This window comes from Saimiri boliviensis, chromosome 6, assembly GCF_048565385.1.
Source record: "Saimiri boliviensis isolate mSaiBol1 chromosome 6, mSaiBol1.pri, whole genome shotgun sequence".
NCBI lineage: Eukaryota > Metazoa > Chordata > Mammalia > Primates > Cebidae > Saimiri > Saimiri boliviensis.
In genome coordinates this window covers 23,458,431-23,481,103 of record NC_133454.1, presented here as the reverse complement: position 1 = coordinate 23,481,103, position 22,673 = coordinate 23,458,431, and the positions used below count along the sequence as shown (strand labels likewise).

Below are 22,673 nucleotides of genomic sequence, written 5' to 3'. Positions count from 1 at the left end.
TTAAATTTATTTTATTTATTTATTTATTTATTTTTAAAGCCGGGTGCGGTGGCTCAAGCCTGTAATCCCAGCACTTTGGGAGGCCAAGGCGGGTGGATCACGAGGTCAAGAGATCGAGACCATCCTGGTCAACATGGTGAAACCCTGTCTCTACTAAAAATACAAAAAAAAAATTAGCTGGGCATGGTGGCAAGTGCCTGTAATCCCAGCTGCTCAGGAGGCTGAGGCAGAATTGCTTGGACCCAGGAGGCGGAGGTTGCGGTGAGCCGAGATCACGCCATTGCACTCCAGCCTGGGTAACAAGAGCGAAACTCCGTCTCAGAGAAAAAAAAAAAAAAAAAAGAAGGGGAAGATAATTTCAGAAAAATATAAGGGCAAGTGCAAAGGCCAGGAACAGAGCGAGGTTGAGAGATCTCCTTAATTTGGTGCAACCAGAGCAAAAGGTGTAAGTGTGGAAGATGATCCCAACGCTAAGAAGTTCAGAGGGTAGAAATGAGGGCTAGATGGATCTAAATTAACAAGGGCAGAGACTCCAGGACTTCTCAATGCCTCCCCAGACCTCTTCCTGGTTACATCCAGACTTCTCTCTATGGGTCAGAGAAGAGACTGGATTGCTGTCCTCCAGGAAGAGAAAGACTTACAGTCAGAGCAATCCAGAGGCCAAGAGCAATCCAAGACCAGAGCAATCCAGTGCACCTCAAATTTCAGCATGAGACCTAAGTGAAGCCTCAGCCATAAGCAAGTACCAGCCATGTGGTAAGCACACACTCACATGACAACATGAGGGCCATGCAGCAGCCTTGAGTGTAACTGTCATGAAACTAACACTGTTCTCTGATACCAGGCTCCAGATGAATCTCCCACTCAGGGTGGAATCCAGATAGGTACCCATATCTGCTTTCCTGCCACACTTCCCCATTCAGTCCCAGGTGGCAGAACACAACCACAGCCCCAGTTCACAGAGCACTTTCAAAAAGCCAAAGCTTGGTAAGAACTGGGCACAGTGGCTCAAGCCTGTAATTCCAGCTCTTTGTGAGGCCAATGCAGGACAGCTGCTTGATCTTAGGAGTTTGAAACTAGCCTGGGCAACATAGTGAGACCCCATGTCTATAAAAAATAAATAAATAAATTAGACAGGCACATAGTCTCCGTTATTAGGTGGGCCGAGGTGGGAGGACCACTTGAGCCCGAGAGGACTGCACCACCGCACTCCAGCCTGGGCAACAGAGGAAGACCCTGTCTCAAAAAACCACCAAATAAATCCTGTTAAGGTCAGAGGGAGCTGATGTCAGACTCAGCCCTACTGGGTCATTTTGCATTCCCTTATCAACATTTGATAAGACTGGCAACACAAGGCAATGCCTTAGGAGGAAAGCAGAGTAGAGAGAAAATGAGAGGGAGGGGAACTTGGGAGAAACAGACAAGATCATCTAGGATAACGCATACACCTTATAGAATATACCTCCTAGGAGTTTTACATTCTTATTCTCATCTTGAAGATAATGAGACAGACAGGTAAAATAACTTTCTCAGGATCACACAGCAAAGGAGGCAGAATGTGAAATATGGTCTGTGACTCAGCTCCCCACGTGGCAGCATCCTGCCTCCCAGAGGAGAGGTCCTTCCCTGCTGGAGAGCTGCTCAGCGACTGAAGGAGCTCCCTAAAAACTCCAGGCCCCATCTCCTGGATTAAGAGAAAGAAAGTGCAAGCTTATTTACAATGAGAGACTTGACTGTCCCAAACTGGAAGGGAGGTAGCACAGTAAGGGAAGGCTGAGTGCCAGCTTCAGCACTATCACTGATCAGCTACATGGGCCTCCATTTATGTATCTATAAAATGAAGAAGAGAATACTAATTCCCACTGCAGAGTTGGTGTAAAGATTAAATGAATTTTTATTGCACATTTAAAACCTTGTATTCAATTTTCATTATTTGTTGAGTGCCTAGTACATGTCAGGCACTAGACACATAGGCTACTGAAGCACTGGAGATACAGAGGCAAAGACAAGCAAGTTCCCCGCTCTATAGGAGCCTACATCCTACTGGGAAAGTCAGTAAATAATTAAATGTGAAAACACATCTGACACCAATAAGTGCTACACATAAAGTATTAAAACAGAGATTTGTAATAGTGACTGGGTCGCAACCACTCAGAGGAGGTGATCTTGTTTGGTTTCTGATTTTTTTTTTTTTGAGTCAGGGTCTCACTCTGTCACCCACGCTGGAGCGTAATGGTGTGATCAGGGCTCCCTGGAGCCTTGACCGCCCCCCAGACTCAAGCAATTCTCCTGCCTCAGCCTCCTGTGTCCATGCCACCATGCCCAGTTAACTTTTTTATATATATTATACAGATAGGGTTTCCCTATATTACCCTCACTGGTCTCAAACTCTTGGACTCAAATAACCCTCCCACCTCAGCCTCCCAAAGATTATAGATACACGCCACCATACCCGGCTATGATCTTGTATACAAGTTAAAATTCTTCAGGCTCAGGATAGCCTGGCAATATCAAACAAGGAAGTCTGCCATGAACTAATATATCTTAAGAGCAAATGGGATCTAGGAGAAAGAACTCTGAGCATGGGGGCAGATCAGCTGAGTTCTAGCTCTGGCCTTGGCAGTGACTTGTTGTGTGACCAGGGACAAGTCAGTACCCTCTGAAGACCTTCCACGTTCTTTTGAGCTATAGCATACTGTAATTTGCTTCCCTGAGCCTTGACCCTCCCAAAACGGTGCTGTACCACAGCATTTTCTTCTCCATATCCAGGATCCTTTCCTCAGAAGATATTAGAATAAGGAATCTACTTTTCTGTGGGGCCAGTAGTTTGGCAAATAGTGCAAAACATTCCAGGCAGCCAGATTATGGATGAGGAATGCTCAGGGAAGCACATCCTGGGTAGCAGAACTGCCAGATGCTCCCTCAACTACACCAGGCCTAGCGCCACTAGAACCTGAAAGGGGTTGCCCTAATATCCAACAACTTTATAAAGTCATCAGTACCCATCTAACACCCTGACAGAGGGAAACCACTAATAATGGCCTTATAGGCCAGGCACAGTGGTTCATGCCTGTAACCCCAGCACTTTGCAAGGCCAAGATGAGTGGATCACTTGAGGTCAGGAGTTCGAGACCAGCCTGGTCAAATTAACCAGGTGTGGTGGTGCGGACCTGTAGTCCCAGCTACTCAGAAGTCTGAAGCAGGATAATCACCTGAACCCAGGAGGCAGAGGTTGCAATGAGCTGAGCTCGTACCACCGTACTCCAGCCTGGGGTAGAGCAAAACTCGGTCTCAAAATAAAAATAAAATAATAATAATAATGGCCTTATAATTCTGTGTTTAAAAACTCAAAGTGAAAGAAAATTCCAAAAGCTATTCCCTATCTCTAAAATAAAACAAATTTGGTGACACTAAACACCTCCCGTAACAACAATGCTCCTGGATCATCTTCAATTATTTGGGAAACACCACTGAGGCCAATTCTGTCCCCTTTTCTAGGTTCTGCAGACTGAGCTCTTTTTAAGTTTTCTAAAGCAGCCTCACAGACTTGAAATGTAATATCCTTTGCACTTGTATTCTCCCATTTTATTCCTATGGATTAAAAATCCTTACAATTCAGACATATAAGTTGGAGAATGAAAAAAAAATTTTTAAATACAACTAATTTGTAGATTGAGAATTATCATTGTAATTTTTGAAGCTGAGGAAAAAGAAAGGGAGAGACTTGTCCAAGGTGACAAAGCAAGTCAGTGGCAGAGTTAGGATAAGAATATAGTCCAGTCCTGGTGTCCAGACCAGGGCCCTTTCCATGAGACTCCATTCTATCAGAATTGAGTCTTCTAACACAATCTTATTGCTCATGCATGCAATCAAAGCACTGTAGCAAATTAGCCCAAATATACCCAGTTTGAGCTTATAAACTCATTGAGGAATCAAGTTCAATTCATAGTAGGCCTGATCCATGCATTTTTTTCAAACTTTAAAAAACAAGTGCTTAAGGGTAGGTGTGATCTCCAGCAGCATATTTTCCTGCACACTCTGGCCCTGACTCCTTACCTGTCCAAGCAGTGTGGGAGAGGTAAACCTGAGTGATGAGTCGGTGCCGCCCTGGGCCAGGATTCCGGAAGTCTGCAGGCTTAGGGTGAATCATCTGAGCCTGGCCATCTGGATATAAGACCTAAAGGGTGACGGAAATGAGAAAAAGAGGCAGAAGAGAGAGGAGTGTTTAACAAAACAGATGAAGACATCTGCTGTGAACCTCAAAACACAAGAAAGATGACACCAACTTTCCTAAGACTGCACCTTGAGGGGAGGTCAACACTGTAGACATTTCTATTCCCCTACTCCAGCAAGAAGTAGTGTTCAGTAAATATTTCCTGAATTCATGGTGAATAAGCAATATGAACAGAGTGTTTCTATTAAGCGCAAGGAGAGGTAAGAATATTAATTCTGACTATGAAAAATGTTCTCTGGAACCTTCACCAGAAGAGCACTCCTTCCCTAGCTGAATCATATAATGGCCCATCATCCATCACCAACCAATGGTATTTGGAGTTATTTTGCAACTGCATTCTCTCCACTAGATTGCAAGCAGCTAGGAAGTCATGTATCTGTTTCTTTCTATAGAGAGAATGCTCAGTGAAGAGTCCACTGAAATCACTGGCCGGTTCTTCAAGTCTCACAAACTGTGAGAGTTCTTTCCTTAGCATCCTGGGGGACTTCCCAGCTCCCTGTGTAGACAGCCTACCACACTGTAGCTTACAAAGAAGTAGAGGAACAAATTAAGCCTAGGACCAGGACCTGCTCTATGTAAATATACTTGTGAAGGCAGAGTAGGGAACCACACAGACCTTTCAATATTGAAACTGTGGAAGGCATGTCCCACCCACTTACCTTAAAATCCTTCATCTCTCCTGAGGTCACAGGGCCTCCCCTTGATTCTACTCTTCTTTTTTTTTAAGACAGGGTCTTACTCTGTCACCCAGGCTGGAGTGCAATGGTATGATCATAACTCACTGAAGCCTCAAACTCTGGGCACAAGTGATCTTCCTGCCTCAGCCTCCTGAATAGTGGGGATTACAGGCACGTGCCACCACACCAGGTAGTTTTCTTTTTAAACTTTTTTGTAGAGACAGGATCTTGCTATGTTGCCCAGGCTGGTGTCCAACTCCTGACCTCAAGTGATCCTCTTGTGTCAGCCTCCCAAAGTGTTCCGATTATTGGCATGAGCAACTGGGTCTGGCCTACCCTTATTTCTTTTTGTTTTTGTTTTTTTTTTGAGACAGAGTTTTGCTCTGTCACCCAAGCTGGAGTGCAGTGGTGCAATCTCATCTCACTGCAAACTCTGTCTCCTGGGTTCAAGCGATTCTCCTGCCTCAGCCTCCCGAGTAGCTGGAATTATAGGCGCTTAGCATAATGCCTGGCTTATTTTTATATCTTTAGTAGCGATGGGGTTTCACCATGTTAGTCAGGTTGGTCTTGAACTCCTGACTTCAGGTGATCCTCCTACCTCAGTGTTGTGATTATAGGCATGAGCCACTGCACCTGGCCTACTCTTATTTCTTCAAGCTGCTACTTCCCACTCTAGTTCTAGGCTCCAAGCTCCCAAGCCTGCTATAGCAGAAAGATGCAGATGTCTCCATTTCTTGATCCTTATTATCTTTAAAGACAAGTGCTTGGGTTTCTTTCTTTTTTTTTTTTTTTTCTTTTAAGGAAGGAGGGCAGGGCTGGGAAAAATGCCTCAGCACTTTGGGAGGCTGAGCCGGGTGGACCACTTGAGGTCAGGAGTTTAAGACCAACCTGGTCAACATGGTGAAACACCTTCTCTACTAAAAATACAAATATTAGCTGGGCATTGTGGCATGTGCCTGTAGTCCCAGCTTCTTGGGAGGGTAAAGCAGGAGAATCACTTGAACCTGAGGTGGAGGTTGCAGTGAGCCAAGATCGCTGCCACTGCACTCCAGCCTGAGTGACAGAGTGAGATTCTGTTTCCAAAAAAAAAACAGACAAAGATAAGGACAAAGATAAGAAAGAAAGATGAAAGAAAGACAGACAGACATAAAGAAAGAAAGAGAAAGAGAGGAAGAAAGAAGGAAGGAAAAAAGAGAAAGAAAGAGAAAAAGGAAGGAAAGAGAGAGAAAGAGAAAGAAAAAGAAAAGAAAGAGGAAGGAAGGGAGAGAAAGGGGGGGAGAGAGAGAGAGAGAGAGAGAGAGAGAGAGAGAGAGAGAGAGAGAAGGGTAGAGGTGGAAATAGCAATGATCATGGGAAAAAAACAGATGAAAAGGGGCCGTAATTTCTGTCTTCAGCAGGATCAGTGGCTCATGCCTATAATCCTAACACTTTGCGGGGTGAGGTGGGAGGGTTGTTTGAAGCCAGGAGTTTAAGACCAGACTGCATGGTGGTGCGCACCTGTAGTTCCAGTTACTTGGGAGACTGAGGCAGGAGAATTGCCTGAACCCAGGAGGCAGAGGTTGCGGTGAGCTGAGATCGTGCCATTGCACTCCAGCCTGGGTAACAACAGTGAAACTCCGTCTCAAAAAAAAAAAAAGCCCAGACTGGACAAAAAAGTGAGACCCCATCCCCACACAATTAAAATCAGCCAGGTGTGGTGGTATGTACCTCTAGTCCCAGCTACTCAGGAGGCTGAGGCAGGAGGATCCCCTGGACATAGGAGTCTGACAGTGAGCTGACCATGCCACTGCATTCCAGCCCGGGCAACAGACAGACCTCATTTCAAAAAAAAAAAAGCAAAAAAATTCCCCCATTCTCAGCAAAACTGTCCTTGGTGAAAGGCCTTGACTCCTCTGTGAAATGGTTGCTGGAAGCCTTCTTTCATTCGTCTACTCCAAAAGTGGAGCTTAGAAATCTGTGGCCCAAGTAGCTCAGGGGAAGGAAATGACCAGTATGAATTATCATCAGGTAGAATACAGTAACCTTAGATTAGGCTTACAAAAGTGTTAACGAATACAGTTCTGCAGGGCCTGCTTTAAAGAACAGATATGGCCAGGTGCGGTGGCTCAAGCCTGTAATCCCAGCACTTTGGGAGGCCGAGGTGGGCGGATCACAAGGTCAAGAGATCGAGACCATCCTGGCCAACATGGTGAAACCCCGTCTCTACCAAAAATAAAAAATTTAGCTGGGTGTGGTGGCATGCACCTGTAGTCCCAGCTACTTGGGAGGCTGAGGTGGAAGAATTGCTTGAACCCAGGAGGCGGAGCTTGCAGTGAGCCAAGATTGTGCCACACTGCACTCCAGCCTGGCACCTGGCAACAGAGTAAGACTCTGTCTCAAAAAAAAAAAAAAAAAAAAGAACAGATATACAGTATTTTAACAGAGAATGTAATCTCAGTGTCATCTCTCAGGCACGTTTACTGCTACATCTCTATCCAGCACCTGAAGTAGTGACTGAAACAGAGCAATGATTCAGCGTGTGGTGATTGGACTGCATGGCACCTTCGAACCACTGGACCTGTCCCACAATGGGGCAGTGAGTTTCCTGTCCCTCTACCTGTATCGAAAAGGTTTAGCACTGTCTGTGGTAGAGGTGCTTTGAAAGGGGTTTTTTAGGAGACGACCCTTAAGTAACCTGCCTGCAATCTCCTTTATGATCAATTGGTCAATGAAGTTTTTTTCAGGGACAACATAAAACAGTAGTTCTGCTGGCATCACTGACTACACATTAGAATCACCTATGAGCTCTTAAAATAAACACTAGTGTCCATGGGCCCTACTCTCAGGGTTTTGATTTAATTGATGTAGGCTGAGACCTATTCACCTATTTTTTTTTTTTTTTTTTTTTTGAGATGGAGTTTCGCTCTTGTTACCCAGGCTGGAGTGCAATGGCGCGATCTCGGCTCACCGCAACCTCCACCTCCCGGGTTCAGGCAATTCTCCTGCCTCAGCCTCCTGAGTAGCTGGGATTACAGGCACGCACCACCATGCCCAGCTCATTTTTTGTATTTTTAGTAGAGACGGGGTTTCACCATGTTGACCAGGATGGTCTCAATCTCTTGACCTCGTGATCCACCCGCCTCGGCCTCCCAAAGTGCTGGGATTACAGGCTTGAGCCACCGCGCCCGGCTATTCACCTATTCTTTTTTTTTTTGAAACGGAGTTTCGCCCTTGTTACCCAGGCTGGAGTGCAATGGCGCGATCTCGGCTCACCGCAACCTCCGCCTCCTGGGCTCAGGCAATTCTCCTGCCTCAGCCTCCTGAGTAGCTGGGATTACAGGCACGTGCCACCATGCCCAGCTAATTTTTTGCACTTTTAGTAGAGACGGGGTTTCACCATGTTGACCAGGATGGTCTCGATCTCTCGACCTCGTGATCCACCCGCCTCGGCCTCCCAAAGTGCTGGGATTACAGGCTTGAGCCACCGCGCCCGGCTTATTCACCTATTCTTAATGCTTTCTGAGTAACCCTAAAGTGCAGTGAAGGTGAACTACCACTAATGTGAAAAAAAAAAATACTGCAATATGACTTCACAGCTAGCTCAGAACTAGTTCTCTGCAGGTTTCATAATTTATAATAATTCCTGCTGGGAAGCCAGAAGACCCATTCCTCTACTGTCACCATATCCAAAAAGCATTATCTTCAAGGCCTGATTCATCCTTACCTCCTCCAGGAAGCCTTCCCTGCCTGCTCCAGACTAATTTTCTGTCTCCTATTGTACTTCCTAACAGTACTTGCATCCCTGCTTTGACTCATATCCCTTTGGCCCAGAATACCCCCTTATAGCCTTGTCCTTTCCTTTCCTGAGCCTCCACCACCCTCCAAATTGAGTACTCTGAATTTATCCTGTGCATGTCTACTCACCAAACTCTGTTTTATAATTGCCTGCCCATTTGTATGTCTCTCAATGAAACTGTGGGCACCCCGAGAACAAGAACTATGACATATTTACCTTGGCAACCACAGCACTTAGCTTGTGCAATAGAGTAAGCACAATTGCACAGATGAATGGAAGGAAGATGAATGAATGGACAGATGGATGAATGAAGGAGTAGTACTCTTTGTAGGGCTTAACTGCACTGTCTGCATTGTTTAGTGTCTCTCCTACATTTCTCACATGTCTCTATTACATCTAACTTGGGAAAGAATATTTCCTAGTGATCACCTTTTCCCAACCATAAATTTTATCTGTCAGTTCACTGACTCACAGCCTGAAAATAACTTCTTTATTAGTTTTCTGCAACAAAAGACCCAGTCTTAACACCACATTGTAAGATTAGAAAAGGTCTTATCATTTAATGAAAGCTTACTGGGTGCTGGGGGCTTTAAATACATTATTTCTGCTCAATGTCAACTCCTCCTACTTGTCAGTTGCAGAATCTGAAACTCATGAGTTTTAAGTAACTTGCTCCAAACCAGCCTCAGCAGTAGTTGAGATTTAAGCCTAGATTCTTTCCCATAGAGGCTCATTTCTTCTCCTGTCTCAGTTTCTGTCCTTCAGGTAGAGACTACAGGAGTGCTGACATTAAATACATCAACACAAGGTCCACGAGGACCAAATCTCCAAGAGGACCCAAACCCGACAGACCTGGACCTTCACAGTGTTCTGAGGGTCCTGCACATGTTCCAGGGTTGCATCAACATCCAGGGCCACCACCAAGCCGGATGTAAACCGCAAAGGGTTGTCTGACTCGCCTGCTGGCTCGATGATGGTGGCTGAGGCTTTGTGGATCTGTAAGCAAGAAGAAAATACCATGATTCTAAAGCCAGGTCATTCCTGGACAAGAAAACACAATCTTTGATCTTCTCTCTCCTTATCTAATGAGTTGGCATGTGGGAGCCACTCAGAGAAGAGCCTAACCCAGTTACTCCATTAGTCAAAGAAGATCACCAAGGTGAAGATTTTTGACTGTCTGGACAGATTTGGCCTATAGGGGCCAAATAGACCCTGACCTGCTCTGGAAGTGGGAGATGCAGGAAGGCACTCTGCCGCAGCGTGGTCTGTAGAATTTTGACAACTTCTGCAGGTTTGGATGTCATGAGTCGGGGCATAAGGTCAAGAAGTTTGTCCACAAAGCTGTCTTGCAAGTGAGGCAAATCAGTGATGAAATACCTAGAGGAACAAACAGAAGCAATTTACTCATTCAACTGTGCACTCATTCACCACAGGCTGGGCCCCAGCCAAACTACAAAGCAGAAGGAATGATGAAGTGAGAGGAGTTTGCAGTTCATGATCAAGACAGACCTATATCATTATGCCTTAGTCACATGATCGCAAAAGAAAGGCCGCTGTTTACTCATAACCATTATGTGCCAGATATAATCTTAAGTATTTTACATGATCTTATTTAACTCCCAGCAATTCTATGCATTATTAGAATTTTTATTTTCATACTATAGACTCATAAATTATTTTAACAAATACGAAGTGGCAGAAACACTGAAACTCAGAGAGGATGATGCTGTACTAAGGCTCAGAAAAGAAAGTTACTCCTGGCTTGGACTGATCCAACTTCTGCCTTGTACAAGGGGATAGACAAAAGATATCTCAATGAGGAGGCAGTATCTGTGCAGAAACTCAAAGGATGAATCAGGAACAACAGACGAAGAACTTTGGGGATTCAGAGCTATCATCTTCCCAAAAAACCTCTTTAACCCAACTGCGCAAAAACACTCTCTACCTTAAAGAATCTAAAGTCAAACTTATTTCAGATTCAAATGTAGGACTTTCTTTTTTTTTTTTTTTTTTTGAGACGGAGTCTTACACTATTGCCCAGGCTGGAATGCAATGGCATGATCTCGGCTCACTGCGACCTCTGCCTCAAGTGATTCTCCTACCTCAGCTTCCTGAGTAGCTGGGATTACAGGTGCCCACTGCCATGCCCAGCTAATTTTTTGCATTTTTTAGTGGAGATAGGGTTTCACTATGATGGCCAGACTAGTCTCAAACTCCTGACCTCCTGATCCACCCACTTTGGCCTCCCAAAGTGCCGGGATTACAGGCGTGAGCCACTGTGCCAGGCCTCCAAACTAAAATTTTAAAAGACCAAGCTGGACTGTGCCATTTGCTAGAGAGCATTAGCTGCTGGGGAAGGTAGTGCTGCAGCTCAGCCCTTTAAGAAGCCATCACCACCCAAATGACAAGTACAGAGTCATAAAATCCTCAGGTTTGAAAACAAAAAATCCTCAGGTTTGGTGAACTTCATGAGGGCAGAGACAATGAGTGGAAGAAATGAAACAGACTTCATCAGTGCTTTAAGATCCTCTGTCTTCTCCCAGTATGATTTGGCTGCATACCACAGGTCTGGTCATTCCCTGGGCTCCTATTTCTTCATCAGGTTTTCCATTCAACTACTGCATGTGCTTTAACCAATTCATTCCATATAAAACTCTGAAAAAATATATGTATTCTACAAGATAAAATTTACCTGCAGAATTACAGAACAATTGTTTGCATATTTTAGAGAAATATGCAAGCGTAAGAACAGTGTGGGCCTGGCACAGTGGTTCAGACCTGTAATCCCAATACTTTGGGAGGCAGAGGCAGGAGTATCTCTTAAAGCCAGGGGTTCAAGACCAGTCTAGGCAATACAGCAAGACCCCATCTCTAAAAAAAATATTAAAAATTACCCAGGCATGTTGGCACATGCCTGTTACTCAGGAGTCTGAGGTGGGAAGATAGCTTTAGCCCAGGAGTTCAAGGGTGCAGTGAGCTCTGATTTCGCCACTGCACTCCAGTCTGGGTGACAGAGTAAGACACTGTCTCTAAAAATAATAATGAGGTCAGACGCAGTAATGGCTCATGCCTTTAATTCCAGCACTTTGGGAGACTGAGGCAGGCAGATCACTTAAAGTCAGGAGTTCGAGAACAGCCTGACCAACATGATGAAACCCCGTCTATACTAAAAACACAAAAATTAGCTGGGGGTGGTGGCAAGCACCTGTAGTTCCAACTACGTGGGAGGTTGAGGCAGGAGAGTCACTTGAACCCAGGAGACGGAGGTTGCAGTGAGCCAAGATCACATCACTGCACCCCAGCATGGACAACAGAGTGAGACTCCTTCTCAAAAAAAATAAAAATAAAAAATAATAATAAAGAGCAGTGTAAGCAAACAGTGGTGGAAAAAACCAGATGACTAATGATTTTTTTCAACGAACGTATTTACAAGTTTTCTTCATATTACTTGTCTTTTTATGGCCCTAGCTAAGTGCTAAATCCAAGTGATTCCTGGTAGGTTTAGTTTTGAAGCTCTAACTTCAAAGAAGTTTCTATAACATTAAGGAAAAAAACAAAAAAACAAAAAAACAAATTAGGGCACATAGTCAGAGATGATAGCTTGGCTGCACAGGCTAAACAGAGGAATGTGATTTCTGATTGCTCCTATTGCCTGCCAGTGCTATTCTCTGTGGAACCAAGATTTAATAAGCCAGAGATATAAAATACTTACCTCTGAAAAAAGTCCACTTCCTGTAAAAATTTTTCACACATCCCAAATAAGGGGTCAAGTCTGTAGAAAAGAAATGTAAAATAATTTGCTTGTGAAATCTGCAAACTGAGGAGTGAGGACCAAAAGTCCCAGAAACCTGAGCCTAAATTAAAGGCAAATTGGCATATTACACTATAAAAATGATCTCTAAAAGTTAACAGAGGACTCCTAATGGACCTGGGGGTAATACCTGTCAGGATCCCAAGATCTGATAAAACCACTGCAGTGCCCATTAAGCTCAAAGAACATTAAAAATCAGACTATTACAGGCTACACTTGGCACTAGACTCACTATGAATACAGGAGAGAAGCACAGCATGCAGGCACTACAGTGTCAAGTTCCCATTCTGCATGAGTCCTTACAACAGTCCGCACATCTATCTGGGAGCTTTAACCCCGACACTGACAGCTCATGTGCAAGGAGATGAGCTCTAAATCAGGTAGGTGTAGAGACCATACTAGCTGAAATGCCTCATGCACCACAGGTGCTAATATCTCTTTTTTTGTTGTTTGTTTAGAGACAGGGTCTCACTCTGTCACGCAGGCTGGAGTGCAGTGGTATTATCATGGCTCACTATAGCCTCAACCTCCTGAGCTCAAGCAATCCTCCCATCCTGGCCTCCTGAGTAGCCAGGACTATAAGAATACACCACTATGCCAAGATAAACTTCTTTTTTTTTTTTTTTTTTTTTGAGACGGAGTTTCGCTCTTGTTGCCCAGGCTGGAGTGCAATGGCGCGATCTCGGCTCACCACAACCTCCGCCTCCTGGGTTCAGGCAATTCTCCTGCCTCAGCCTCCTGAGTAGCTGGGAGTACAGGCACGCGCCACCATGCCCAGCTAATTTTTCATATTTTTGGTAGAGACGGGGTTTCATCATGTTGACCAGGATGGTCTCGATCTCTTGACCTCGTGATCCACCCGCCTCGGCCTCCCAAAGTGCTGGGATTACAGGCTTGAGCCACCGCGCCCGGCCTAAGACAAACTTCTTAAATTTTTTGTAGAGGTGGTGGTCTCACTGTATTACCCAGGCTGGTCTCAAACTCCTGGGCTCAAGCAGTCCTCCTACCTCAGCCTCCTAAAGTGTTGGGATTACAGGCATGAGCCACCATACCTGGCCTGCTAATATCTCTTGAAACAACTGCATAGGCATAGCTTCCAGGGACCCCATAAATGATCTATCCAGTTTCAAGAATCACTGCACTCAGTGAAGCCCATAGCTATTGTATCTGCATCTGGAAACCATTTATATTTCCTTCTGGTCTACATGCAATTTACTCAGAGATCATTTTTTCCATAGTGGTATAGACTATTAATGTTGACACTATAAGGGCTCCAAGAAACATACCTAAAAAGTTAACTAAATTCTTATGCAGGAGGGACAAAGTTTTGTTACTACTTTGCCCACAAACACAGATGATGTTCCTTCCTCTCTATCTTGATTTCTTTGGCCTCACAGTACTTGAGAACATTTCATTTCAGTAAAAAGTTATTGCATACCTAAATAATACAGGCAACATGCTAGGTCAATATGACTTACTAAGTTTTGACCTTTGTAAATTTTCCTATTTCTTGTATGTAATTTCTCCATGAAACTTCCCACTTGTTTTCATCAATATATTATTCATTGGAGGAATAAAGTTCCCATCGAGAAAAACAAATACTCTTTCCTCATATACAATACAAATAAGTAAGAGAATGATGTCAAGGTTTAGTCTTTTTATTAAACTGTAGTCTCCATGAGTAGAAGGGACTTTGTATTCTTCATCATGTATTTCCTAGCACAAGCAGCATTCAATAAGTATTTGCTGAATGAACAAAAAATGTGGCTGCGGTAGATGGTAAATGGAAACCTACTCTGGAAGCAACATTCATTTGAATTATTTTCCTGAAAAAAGAAAGTAGCACTTGAAAGTTTTTAAACTGATCTTCTACCAGAAATGGAAGTGAAATTTCATAATGAGGTTACCCACCAAAGACCACGAAGAATGAGAAGGCTAGAAGGGAGAATTCCAGCCAAGCAGGGGCACAAAGGGAAGCAATTTCGGCACGCAGTGACATTTCCTCATTTGTTTGCCTGATTATATAGAGAATCATCTTGGAGAGACTTCAGGCAGTAAAATACAAAAAGATTTGGGAACTCCCCAAACATCAAAACAGAGCAGGCATCCTCACCCACATGCCATATACAAGAAGTATGCCTCTATTACTAAGAACACTTACTCTTCCTTTGGTGTGAGGGAAGGAAAGCTATGAAAGGAAGGCTCACTGGGGGCTAACAACCATTAAAGAAGAATACAAATTACCAATTTAAACTGGTCTAGACTTTCGCTTTAAGTATGCAAAAGCAATGGAAAATGACTAGGTGTTATAAATGACAATCAGGAGCTATAAAGGAGACCAAGCAGTCCTCAGAAAGAGTAAGTCAAGGCAAGAAAGCACAGAAAACTTAAAAAAAAAAAAAAAAAAAAAACTAATCAGTAAAGATTTAAACCTACTGCACTGACAAAGAAACTGCTACAAAAAAACAGCAGATGAGATTAGAAGCTATATAGCAGGAAAAAAAAAAAAAAGAAAGAAATAGTAGTGAAGCACACTTGGAAATAAAACATATAACGAAATCAAACTTAATAATCCATGAACAGTGGAATCAACATTGTAAACTGAAATGATAAACTAAAAGAGCATATTAAGGAATTTACTCAGACTGTAGAATAGAAAAACAAAGAAAATGAAATTACAAAAGAAAAGGTATAGGAAAAATAGATCAAGAAAATCCAACATCCAGTATGAGAGACTAGTGTATAGAAGAAGAAGTAAGTAAAGAAATAATGGAGGAAAAAAATCCCTGAGCTAAAACCAGTTGGTACTTCAAACTGCCACCAAAGATCAGCAAGAATATTGAAAGAAAACACATACCTAGACATATCCTGGTGAAATTAAAGAGAGAAAGAAAATTTTAAAGGTTTGAGCATGAAAAAATAAGCTGTAGGGAAGAGAACGAGACTCACATAAGACATTTAACTGTAACATTAAATACTAAAAGGGAACATAACAGAGAGTCTATTAACCTATTCTGATTTGGGAGAGTTCCCAATAAAATAAATAAATAAAGGCACCACAGCAATATAGAAATATTGGAAAAGAATTCCATTTATGTATGAGAGCCAAGGAATTTAAAAGGCAACCGTGATACAAAAAGAACAGTGGTAGCAAAGTTGGAGCTAAACTTATAAAGATAAGTGATGGCTCATGCCTGTAATCCTAGCACTTTGGGAAGCTGAGGTGAGAGGATCTTTGAGCTGAGGAATTCAAGACCAGCCTGAGCAACATAGTGAAACCATGTCTCTATTACTTTTAAAAATAAAAAATATTTTACATAAAAAATTAAAAATATAAAGTATATATAGGGATTATGTATTTATAACCTTATAAAGATTATATAGTTATAAACTTATAAAAATATCAGCTACATTATAAAAACATAATCAACTGAAACAAACTTTCAAATTATTATTGAGAGACAGGGTCCTGTTCTGTTGCCCAAGTTGGAGTGCAATGGCACGATCTTTTTTTTTTGAGACAGAGTTTCACTCGTTACCCAGGCTGGAGTGCAATGGTGCGATCTCGGCTCACCGCAACCTCTGTCTCCTGGGTTCAAGCAATTCTCCTGCCTCAGCCTCCCGAGTAGCTGGGACTACAGGTGTGTGCCACCATGCGCAGCTAATTTTTGTATTTTTAGTAGAGATGGGGTTTCACCATGTTGACCAGGATGGTTTGATCTCTTAACCTCGTGATCCACCCGTCTTGGCCTCCCAAAGTGCGGGGATTATAGGCATGAGCCACTGCGCCTGGCCTGGCATGATCTTTTTTTAAAAAAAAGTATAGATGCCATCACACACACCTTTGTTTATTTCAGTTATAACTGGCACATAGTAGGGATTAAACATTTGTTAAATGATTATATATATCTTTAAGATTAAATCACTCCCTGACTTTATAAAGTCACTATCAAGATAAGTGAAGCAATAAAATATTTTATTTTTCAGGATGTTCTTTCTGACCTAGTATGTTTCAGTGTTTAAACATTCATATTTATATCTCTATGCCACTTTTTTGTTAACACAGCTACTGGACTGAGCATCAAACATTTCTGTGAGCTGGTAGTGAGTCACCTAAGTACTTTTTTGTATCAAATCTGATGCCATCATTCTTTTTTTTTTTTTTTTTTTTTAGACGGAGTTTCACTTTTGTTACTCAGGCTGGAGTGCAATGGCGCGATCTCGGCTCACCGCAACCTCCGCCTCCTGGGTTCAGGCAATTCTCCTGCCTCAACCTCCTGAGTAGCTGGGATTACAGGCACGCGCCACCATGCCCAGCTAATTTTTTATATTTTTAGTAGAGAAGGGGTTTCACCATGTTGACCAGGATGGTCTCGATCTCTTGACCTCATGATCCACCCGCCTCGGCCTCCCGAAGTGCTGGGATTACAGGCTTGAGCCACCGTGCCCGGCCACAATCATTCTTAAGATGCACCATTATTTTATGAAATAGTAAGAAACAAAAAGCACTATGGCACCCCATCAAAATATTTGATTTCAGTGAACTTACAATAATAGGTGCATCTTGAATTCCATGAAATGTGGCAGTTCCAGTTATCTGAAAGTCTTACAGCTTTACGGTCTTACACTGAACTGTTATTACATATCAAGTACCATGCTAAGTGTTTTTAGATGTATTCTCTCATTTATTCTTCACAGAAATGCCATTAAGATAGATGCTGTCTTCATTTTCATTTTGTACAGGGAAACAAGGTACAGAAAGGTTTAAAAACCTGTTCATAACCAAACAACTAGTAAGTAAAAAAGACAGGATTTGCATAAAACAGTCTGACTTCCCAGTATATCCTCTAATTTATCCTTACTGCCTGAGAAAAAGATTATTAGTCCCTTCAGAACAGAAAAAGTGGTCCTTGGCACTAAATTCTTAAGGAAATATTTCAATTAGGAGGATACAAAATGTCCTTGTTGCCAGATAAAGTCCTGTGTTGTATTACATGCAATGGAGAGTCACCAGAGGGTTTTTAGCAAGGGAGAGACACAACTTGATTTCCAACAAATCTAATGCAACAAAAGAATTTGTAATATCTGAAAAAAAATAGATCACACATTCCTTAGCTAGTCTTTTCTAAATCTCATTTTACTTATCATTAACTTTGGTGTGATGTCTGAATGCATTTGAAGCATCTTTGAAAGGAACATGCCACATCTTTTGGCCAACCCCACATCTTACCCTCGTGTAGTTCGTGCTGTTACTATAAGTTGCAAAGCTTTGGCCTGTAGCCTCATATGATGTATAATCACCACCTGCTTATTCTCCACACCACTGTACATGAACTCCATTTTGTAGGTCTCTTCCATAATCTATAAAGAAAAGGTAATTAATAATCAATAAAAGTATCAGTCTTACTAGAGAGCAGCATAGATTTCTACTGTTAAATAACCTTAGAACTCTGAACTGAGATTTTACATCCCTATGCTTTTAAGTGTTGAAAGAAATTAGTATAGTATGCTTTGTGAAAAGCGAATAAATTATTTTGCCTATTTAAAAAGAAGACTGACCTGATAATAAAATCATCTTAGTTGATGATGTGAATATAAGAAAATTTAATCACTTAAGCAAACTGCAAAGCACTGAAAGCACTGCTTGTTACCCTAAACCAAACTCACTCTGCCATGGGAACAAATTAATATATATTATATATGGAAACCCAATCCCCAGGAAATCCTCAAGAATTAAACATCAGGAACTATTAACCATATGTCAGTTATCCTGATAGACTGTTCTGTGGACTTGGTCTGAGAGAGGTGGACTTGGTCTGAGAGAGTTTGGGAAGGAAATAAGTGCAAGAAAACATTGTCTATGACCCCAGATCAAGTTCCCGATCTTGCTCGGTTCTATCCAAATAAGCTACTTTCATAAAAATGATGCTTCTCTTTCCCTTCTGTGCTTGCCTCTCTGTGAACACTCTGGGGTCAGAGAAATGACTCCAGACTCTCTTACAACTGGCAATAAGACAAATTAAATTACACGAATGTCTCAATCCCTTTCTGTAAACAGGGAAGAAACAGCACCAACATCATCAAATGGGGCATGCAAGGTGCTTATCACAGGATCTGTGATATACAGCAATGGTAATTTCTTTCCTCTTTTCCTTCCTAATTATTGCTCCCTGGTCCCATCTTTCCAGTGTGGTTCAATTACTGGGTTCTAGTCATTAAATTCTACTCCTCTACAATAAGCCACATACCAGGTCTGAGAAAGAGTCTGGATCAGAAAAGAGTCAGTACTGTAGTAGAAAATAGATTCTGGGTATCAGAGGATCTGGTCTCCAGTCCTGATTGTATTACTTATAGCTCTATGAATTTAACCTTGCTGAGCTTTAACTGCCTCATCTCTAAAATAGAATTAGTACTTATTCCTATCAAATGAGATTATTATGAGGGGTAATTAAGCTAATAGACTTGAAATCATTTAGTGAACTGTAACAATCACTGTCACCATCATTAGCTTCCTCCTGGGTCATTTACAGACTTCCTATTTGGAAGACTTGACCTGCAAGAGATCGCCAAGTCTCAATACTTAGATGTAAAAGGAAAGTGCTCAAAGCTAAAAAGAAAGAAACTATAGGCAAAAACTTTAAAGCCTGCTCAATGAACTACCCAGAAATGTAAGGACCTTTAGCACTGAAGTGATGGTACAGGCTAAAGATATAAACAACCTTAATTGAGTTCAGCTACATTTTCAGATAAAAGATTCATGATGGTAGAGACAGGGTTTCACCATGTTGGCCAGGATGGTCTCAAACTCCTCACCTCAAGTAATGTGCCCGCCTCAGCCTCCCAGAGTGTTGCGATTACATGCGTGAGACACCAAGCCTGGCCCAACTGCCATATTTTATAGAAGAGGAAAAATCCAGGGAAGTTAAGTAACTTGCTCAATGTCACTCAGCAAATCTGAGGCAGATCTGGGACTAGGACCCAGGTCCCCTGACTCCAAAGTGAGTGCTGTGTCCCCCAGTTATGCTCCTTCTCATATCACTAACTTCTGTCATAGCCTAAAATGAGGGAGGCCATGCAGAGGTACAGAGCTATAGGAAGGCCTCTGGCTCTGCCTTGGACTGGACAATTCCTGGACAGAGACCTATTTGAAAGGAAGGTCTGAATAGTTTACCTGTTTTGCTGCTGCTGAAGCCAAATCACTCTGCTTCAAATACAAAGGGGCAGCCACATTCCACAACTTTTCCTGCAAGGCCTACACAGACAAATCAGGAGGGAACAGAACATAGAGGTCACAAAGACTGACATATCATTTGGGATTTACATTTTTGTTTTCCTTTGAAAATCTACCATGAACAGGACTTCTTCTCAATTAATCTTATTCTTTTAACCCAATAAGCTGTATCTGTTATGGAGAGAGATGAGACCAATGGTCTGGGCTAAATGAATTCCTGCCCATTTGATCCAATTTCTAGCCCAAAGGCCCTGTGTCCCAGATCAGTGCTTCTGGAAGCAGAGTACAGGAACCATGAAGGCTTCAACAGAATGTGCAGACAAGTCAGCTTCTGGGCTCTAGGCACTCCTTGTTCCCAGAGCCACTGGGCTAACCTGAACCACCTAGATCCTTCTTCCTTGACTGTGGTTCTTTTTTCCTTTCCCCTATGCTCATTATGTTATGAATAACACCTGCCCCCAAACACTTTACAAATATATTCAACTAAAAATCAGGCAACATTCCTAGATTTCTCCGTCTTTCAAACACTCTACATTTAAAACATCACTAAGAGCCACAATCTTACCTTTCATCTCTCTCCTCACCTATCCATCCACATGACCTCATCTCTTGTATAACTATTACCTTGTAATTTATCTGGAAATTAAGTATGGCTTAAGGAGATGCATTTCACAAGGGGTGAACTTACGGACCTAATTTTAGGTATCAACGTGACTAGATTAAGGAATACCAGAAACCTGGTAAAACATTACTTTGTTTTACACAGTCAGGGTGTGTCTGTGAGGGTATTTCCAGAGGTTAGTGTGTAAATCTGAGTGTACCAGATGGAGACTATCTGCCCTCAGTGTTGGCGGGTACCATCCAATCAGCCAGTGGCCAGGAGGGAACAAATACAAAAGACAAAATGGGCAGGGCAAAATGGCTCATGCCTGTAATCCCAGAACTTAGGGAGGCTGACGTGGGCCAATCACCTGAGGTCAGGAGTTCCAGACCAGCCTGACTAACAGGGCAAAACCCTGTCTCTACTAAAAATACAAAAATTAGCCAGGTGTGGTGGTGCATGCCTGTAATTCCAGCTACTTGGGAGCCTGAGACAGGAGAATCACTTGAACCGAAGAAGAGATTGCAGCAGTTGAGATCATGCCACTGCACTCCAGCCTGGGTGACAGAGTGAGACTCTGTCTCAAAGAAAAAAAAAAAAAGACAAAATGGCAAAATGGATTCTCTGGGTTCTGCTGCTTGGATATCAGAAATCTGACTCCATGAAAGGGCATTATCACAATACTGACTGTGTATAAGCATCGAGTGTGTTCATAAAATACCACTTCCTCAATAAAGAGGTATCCTTTACATACATCTACTTGTAAAAGATAAAATTTCTTGAGATCTCAGCTCTTTGGGTGACTGCACATGCAGTGGTGACCCATCATGGTTTTGATCAATCTCGTCAAAAGACTTAAAGTTGTTGGGCACAGTATTTCAGATGACCACAGTTAAAAAGCTGTGTATTAGGGGTCTCACACGGGAACTCCCGTGTGAGACCCCTAAAAGGCGTGAGTCTCACCATATGGTGAGTTTGATCCCAAACACAGTTTCCTACTGGAGGCAGTCGAGCTATCCGGAAATATGGGAACTGAAAGATGAATGATCAGTTTCTAATATCAACCACAATATCGTTTGGGGCCTAAAATTATGCGTTGCTGCTAGACCGAGTAACCCCCTACCAGCAACCGGTTCCTGCTTTTAACCTTTTTATGACTTTAAGAATAAGTTTTAACCTTTACTTACCTAACTGCCTTGTACCCTAGATAATGGTTTAACTGTCAATATTTGCAAAGAAAAATGCCACCATAAGGGATGGCTTTGATTCCTGACTCAGAGATTCCTGAATGGGGAAGTTGAGTTAAGTTGAGTCAGGAGTAGACAAAGGAGAATCTGATTAAAAGATATTCTGATGAGCAAAACCAAAAAACCTTTTCACATCTCAGTTCTAAAACAAGGTCAAACCAGAGATACCTGCAGCCAGGAGGAATGATGTTTGAATATAAACAATCCTTGTGAACAATGTTTGGATATAAACAAGTCTCATGAATAATGTTTGGATATAAACAAGTCTGGTGAATAATGTTTGGATATAAACAAGCTTTGTGAATAATGTTTGGATGCAAACAAACTTTGTAATTGTAGAAAATTTTGTTACTTTTTACAACCATTGATCGCATATCTGACTTCTCTATTGTATAGGCCATGTGAGGCATACATTTGCATTCCTCTTACTATGACGTAAACCAAAGCCAAGAAAGTGTATTTATTCCTGGCCTTTGAAAAATAAAATTTGCTGTTTAGGCACAGCCTATCAGCCCTCCAGACGCCTCATTTTCTCTCTCTCTGTCTTTATTAATTTTCCAGGCGCACTCCCTCTTCCAGGTATTGGGACCCTCTTGCAGGTTGAGAGACCCCCGGGCAGATGTGCCTACCCGTCCCGGACGGTCCGCGACAGTGTATATACAATTAACAACCATAGTGGAAAAAAACCGAAACAAAACATAGTGATATGCATTTATACCTTTCCCCTTATGACCAATTTCTTTATAAATATGGTTCATATGCTCATAACTGTTATACCCACCCAACTGTCATTAGTAACCTCAATGTTTATCCCTGCAAAAATGTGTGTTATTATTGTCTGTTTTATAAGGCGGTAATATATTGTTGTGTTTTTATGTTTCTCAAATAAATTCCTCTTTAAAATCATAAATAAACATCTTTAAATTTTTTATTTTATTTGTTCATTTATTTATTTATTTTTTTTATGAGACAGAGTCTTGCACTGTCACCCAGGCTGTAGTGCAGTGGGGTAATCTCAGCTCACTGCAATCTCCGCCTTCCAGGTTCGAGTAATTCTCCTGACTCAGCCTCCCAAGTAGCTGGGACTACAGGTGTGT

The 22,673-nt window shown here is 42.2% G+C and overlaps 1 protein-coding gene across 1 annotated transcript in view; it reads right to left on the bottom strand.

Moving 5' to 3' along the window:
* The window catches only part of INTS4 (integrator complex subunit 4), a 135,883-nt gene that overhangs the window by 16,096 nt on the left and 97,114 nt on the right, over nucleotides 1–22,673 (bottom strand). The window contains exons 17-22 of the mRNA XM_003935041.4: nucleotides 19,669–19,749; nucleotides 17,728–17,858; nucleotides 12,399–12,458; nucleotides 9,904–10,063; nucleotides 9,539–9,682; nucleotides 4,057–4,177 (exon numbers count right to left, since the gene is read on the bottom strand). Of these exons, the coding sequence (XP_003935090.1) occupies nucleotides 4,057–4,177; nucleotides 9,539–9,682; nucleotides 9,904–10,063; nucleotides 12,399–12,458; nucleotides 17,728–17,858; nucleotides 19,669–19,749 (697 nt within the window). The remainder of the gene's footprint in view (nucleotides 1–4,056; nucleotides 4,178–9,538; nucleotides 9,683–9,903; nucleotides 10,064–12,398; nucleotides 12,459–17,727; nucleotides 17,859–19,668; nucleotides 19,750–22,673) is intronic.